Source organism: Aureococcus anophagefferens (genome assembly GCF_000186865.1).
Source record: "Aureococcus anophagefferens unplaced genomic scaffold AURANscaffold_3, whole genome shotgun sequence".
NCBI lineage: Eukaryota > Pelagophyceae > Pelagomonadales > Pelagomonadaceae > Aureococcus > Aureococcus anophagefferens.
This window is the reverse complement of record NW_008705563.1, coordinates 2008241-2011090: the sequence shown is the minus strand read 5'-3', so window position 1 is coordinate 2011090 and position 2850 is coordinate 2008241. Positions and strand designations below refer to the sequence as shown.

The following is a 2850-nucleotide window of genomic DNA, read 5'->3' as shown; positions in this document are numbered from 1 at the left end:
CCGGGCCCGTGCCGGGCCTCCCCGGCCCGTGCCCGGCCCGTGCCCGGGGCCCGTGCCGAGTGCCGGGCCCGTGCCGGGCCGCGTGGCCCGTGCCCGGCCCGTGCCCGGGGGCCCGTGCCGAGTGCCGTGCCGCGTGCCGGGCCCGTGCCGGGCCGCGTGCCAGGCGTCGTGCCCTGAGCGCATTTACCGTGCCGGAACCCCCGTGCCCGCCGTCCCCGCCCCCCGTCCCGGGGCCGGACCGTCGCGCAGGGGCCCGTACTTGGATCCGCCAAAGCCCATTTCCCCCGACGGCAGCAAGTGTCAACGTTGAATGTCTCGACACGCGCAAAATAAAAAGACCCCCGCGCGTGGCTGCTTGAGCTCCGACGTGGCTCGATCAGACTCAGCCCGAGACAGAGCCCACCCGAGCGGCCAGCGCATCAAACCTCGGCGCGCGCGCAGCGTCCGCGCTCTTCTGCCCCACTACCTCCGTCCCCTCCCCGCCCTTACGCCGCACCGGGCGACGCGCGGGCGCTCCGCCGCGACGAACGAGGAATCGAGCGGCCAAATTCGACTGCCGAGCGCATATCGTCTTCGCACGCCCGGGCGCCCGCGCGCTGCACCGGAGCACGCCCCGCACCGTCCCCTACGCTCTTCGCCGGCTCCAAGAGACACGCACGCACCGTCGCGCGCGCGCCCTGGCACCCGACTCCCTTACTTTTCGCGGCCTCGCGACTCGGCTATTGAACCCCGCCAGCTCGCCCCGCGGCCCCCTCCTTTCTCGACCCCTCCGCCGCTCCCGCGCTCACCCCCGCGCCCCCATCGCAGCTCACACCCACACCGCGACCATGAAGCTCCAGCTCAAGGCGATCGCCGCCTCCGCGCTCGTCGGCTCCATCGAGGTCCACGCGTTCATCGCCAAGGCGCCCCTCAAGCCGTTCTCGGCGCCCCCGCGCGCCTCGGCGCGCAAGTCCACGGCGATGTCCGCGGTCTCCCGCCGCGGCGTCGCCGGGGCGCTCGGCTCGAGCCTCGTCGCGGCCGCCGCGACGCTGCCGGGCTCCGCCCTGGCCGCGCCCGTCGGCCCCTGGGCCCTGAGCGAGTTCCTCGACGCCGTCGAGAAGGACTCCGTCGAGCGCGTGACCTTCGACGACGCGGGCCGCGCCCTCGTCGCCGTCGACGCCGACGGCGGCCGCCACCGCGTGGAGATCCTCCCCTCCGAGGGCCCCGAAATCCTCGCGGCGCTCCGCAAGCACAACGTGCAGTTCGCCGTCCAGCCCCCGACCCAGGACCCGCTCCAGGGCGTCGGCTCCGTCGTCGGCAACCTCCTCTCCCCGCTGCTCTTCCTCGGCGGCCTCTTCCTCCTCAACCGCCGCGGCGGCGGCATGGGCGGCATGGGCGGCGGCGGCCCCGGCGGCCCCATGGGCATGCTCCAGAACCAGAACAAGATCGAGATGGAGCCCAACACGGGCGTGACCTTCGAGGACGTCGCGGGCTGCGACTCGTCCAAGCTCGAGCTCGTCGAGGTCGTCGACTTCCTCAAGTACCCGGAGAAGTTCACCAAGGTCGGCGCGAAGACGCCCCGCGGCGTGCTCCTCGAGGGCCCGCCCGGCACGGGCAAGACGCTCCTCGCGCGCGCCTGCGCGGGCGAGGCCGGCGTGCCGTTCATCTCGACGTCCGGCTCCGAGTTCGTCGAGATGTTCGTCGGCGTCGGCGCGTCGCGCATCCGCAACCTCTTCGGCGACGCGAAGAAGAACGCGCCCTGCATCATCTTCATCGACGAGATCGACGCCATCGGCCGCCAGCGGTCCGGCGGCGGCGGCTTCGCGACGAACGACGAGCGCGAGCAGACGCTGAACCAGATCCTCACGGAGATGGACGGCTTCAGCGGCAACAGCGGCGTCATCGTCCTCGCGGCGACGAACCGCGGCGACATCCTCGACTCGGCGCTCCTCCGCCCCGGCCGCTTCGACCGCCGCGTGCCCGTGGACCTCCCCGACAAGGACGGCCGCGTCGAGATCCTCCGCGTGCACTGCCGCAACAAGCCCCTCAGCGACGAGGTCGACCTCGGCGAGATCGCCGCGCGCACCATCGGCTTCTCCGGCGCGTCGCTCCAGAACCTCATGAACGAGGCGGCCATCATGGCCGCGCGCCGGTCCAAGGACTCCATCTCCTTCTCCGAGATCGACTACGCGATCGACCGCCTCACGGTGGGCCTCGCCAAGACGACGGGCATGAACAACCCGTCGCGCCAGCGCCTCGTCGCCTACCACGAGGCGGGCCACGCCATCATGGCCGCGCTCACGGAGGGCTACGACACCGTCGCCAAGCTCACGATCATCCCCCGGTCGAACGGCGCGGGCGGCTTCACGCTCTTCACGCCGTCCGAGGAGCGCATGGAGAGCGGCCTCTACTCCTACAAGTTCCTCAAGGGCCAGCTCGCCGTCGCCCTCGGCGGCCGCGTCGCCGAGGAGCTCGTCTACGGCGACGACGAGGTCACGACGGGCGCGTCGAACGACCTCCAGCAGGTCCGCAACATCGCGCGCCGCATGGTCGCGCAGTGGGGCTTCTCCAAGGACGCGCTGTCCCCCACGGCCTGGGAGCCGGCGGAGTCCGGCGGCATGTTCTCCGCGTCGACGGCCGCGTCCGAGGAGACGGAGAGCACCATCGACACGGAGGTGTCGAAGCTCGTCGCCGACGCCTACGAGGTCTGCAAGAAGGCGCTCGGCGAGAACCGCGCGCTCATGGACGCGACCGTCGACGCCCTCCTCGAGAAGGAGACCATCGACGGCGTCGAGCTCGACGTGCTCCTCGAGAAGTACACGGGCTCCGTCCTCAACAAGCGGCCCGAGGTCATCTCCGTCTAAGCCACGC

At 72.1% G+C, this 2850-nt stretch overlaps 1 protein-coding gene across 1 annotated transcript; it reads left to right on the top strand.

Annotated features, from left to right (window-relative positions):
* Positions 1-1073: 1073 nt before the first annotated feature.
* AURANDRAFT_10538 (hypothetical protein) lies at positions 1074-2795 on the top strand (the record flags this gene model as incomplete). The annotated part of the gene is made up of 1 exon (XM_009035327.1): positions 1074-2795. A coding segment is annotated over one exon (1722 nt), but the record flags the coding sequence as incomplete, so codon positions are not given.
* Between the last annotated feature and the right edge of the window lie 55 nt (positions 2796-2850).